We start from the raw sequence: 1,727 nt of genomic DNA, 5'->3' as shown, positions 1-1,727 counted from the left end.
GTGAATTTTAAATATTCAAATATGTCTGCAACATTGTATGATATCTATTAGCGTACTGAACATGCAGTTCGAATGCCCCATGTAAACCATTTGTGGCTAACAGACTGATCATGGGCTAGAACAGTAAAACTGCACTCTGAAGAGGAAAAACTTCAGCTGGAAAAAGGTTAAGGATATATAAGCTATATGAGAGATCATCAGAGAAACCTGCTGCTCCTTGCAAAATAATATATGATCTAGCCATAAATAAATTGAGGCCTTTCCATTTTATCTTTAATCACCTGAACTTTAGTGGTGGTTTTGCTGTGTTTTCAGCTTCCTGCATTTTGGTGACAGGCTGTACTGTTACTCTCTTTTCGACATAGTGTGGGTCGATAGAAACCACCAGCTGTACAGAACCAGTCATCTTTAGCAAGCGATATTTCATCCTTAGGTAGCATTTTTTCCCTGTGAGGACCTCAAAGTGTTTGAAGCACATGAGTTAATTAAGCTCAAAATACTGCATGCTATTTCACTATCAATTTTTAATTAGAACACGTACAATAGGGAGTGCTGCTTAAGAAAAATGAATGGCTCCTTAGGAAGTAGTTTAGTATGACATAGATTTTAGAAAGAACCCCTCCACGCATCACCTTCCCTAATGACTCAATCTTGATTAAACATATGAGAACAAGCCCCTTCACCGACCCCCCTGCGGCTGAGTTGGATACTCCCCGCAATGCGCAGCACGAACTACAGCAACTGTCCACGGCTGGAGGTGAAGGGTCTTTGAAAGGCCCTGGAAAGTTTTTCTCTGGCTCACACTTTGCTGAAAGTAGCCCATGAAAACGGAACAGTGTCTTATTTAAATAAGAAGGAGAAAAAAAAGAAGCACTCAGGTGACTGTTAGCTGAGGAAAACTATATTTTTGTTTTGTTTTCAAATGCATGTGATTTTTTTTTTGTTTATAAAAATAAAGAATGAAAAGCAACGGTAATTAACCACAAGGGTAATAAACCACAAACTTCTTCCTGTAAAAGAGAGGGGGGTTTTTTCCCTTCTTTAAAGTTTTTAATCCATCACTAAAGCTATTGCATACATTCTACCGTTCACTTTATAGGTTATAAATAAAGTGTTACTTCTGTGTGTTTTCACCATGATCCCTACAACAGCCATTAGAGCTGACTGGAAGCTCAGGCACCAAGAAGAGCCAAATTTGAAAACCCTGCCAGAATATTTTACATAGAGTTCAGAAAATATCAGAGAGGGAGTAGGAATCTGTTTAACAAGAAAAGAAATACATTAACCACTCATATCACTTACCTAAATAACAACTTCTTATTGTAAGGATCAGAGAGGCATAGCTAGAAATTGAAGTTGATTATCAGTAGGACACTTGGGTGGCTTCACGATATGGAGCAGCAAAAGAAAGAAGAGAGCTGTTTTAAAGTACTTACCTACGATGGTCACATTATAGTTGAGTGTGACAATCAAAAATCCCAGGGAGTCCCAGCGCTCCATGTTTGAACAGGCTCACAACACTTCCAGCTCCTGATGTCCTAACAATTTTGGCATTTCCAAAGGAGATTAGACCTAGACAGGGAAGAAAGAAAAAAAAAAAAAAAAGAAGAAAGCAATTTTTGGTTAAGGGTCGAGGAAGGAAATGAGGAACCCGGCCACGACAACGTATTGATGAAGGACTATTTTGATGGTTTGAACAGGACTGTTAGTTTTGGATGTTGGAACAA

General features: G+C 38.6%; 1 protein-coding gene across 1 annotated transcript in view; it reads right to left on the bottom strand.

Annotated features, from left to right (window-relative positions):
- The window catches only part of GJD4 (gap junction protein, delta 4, 40.1kDa), a 4,427-nt gene extending 2,927 nt beyond the window's left edge, over window positions 1-1,500 (bottom strand). The window contains exon 1 of the mRNA XM_009580642.1: window positions 1,437-1,500. Within this exon, the coding sequence (XP_009578937.1) occupies window positions 1,437-1,500 (64 nt within the window). The remainder of the gene's footprint in view (window positions 1-1,436) is intronic.
- Window positions 1,501-1,727: the final 227 nt, after the last annotated feature.

Source organism: Fulmarus glacialis, unplaced genomic scaffold (genome assembly GCF_000690835.1).
Source record: "Fulmarus glacialis isolate BGI_N327 unplaced genomic scaffold, ASM69083v1 scaffold13666, whole genome shotgun sequence".
Classification (NCBI taxonomy): Eukaryota; Metazoa; Chordata; class Aves; order Procellariiformes; family Procellariidae; genus Fulmarus; species Fulmarus glacialis.
This window is presented reverse-complemented; position numbering and strand designations above follow the sequence as displayed.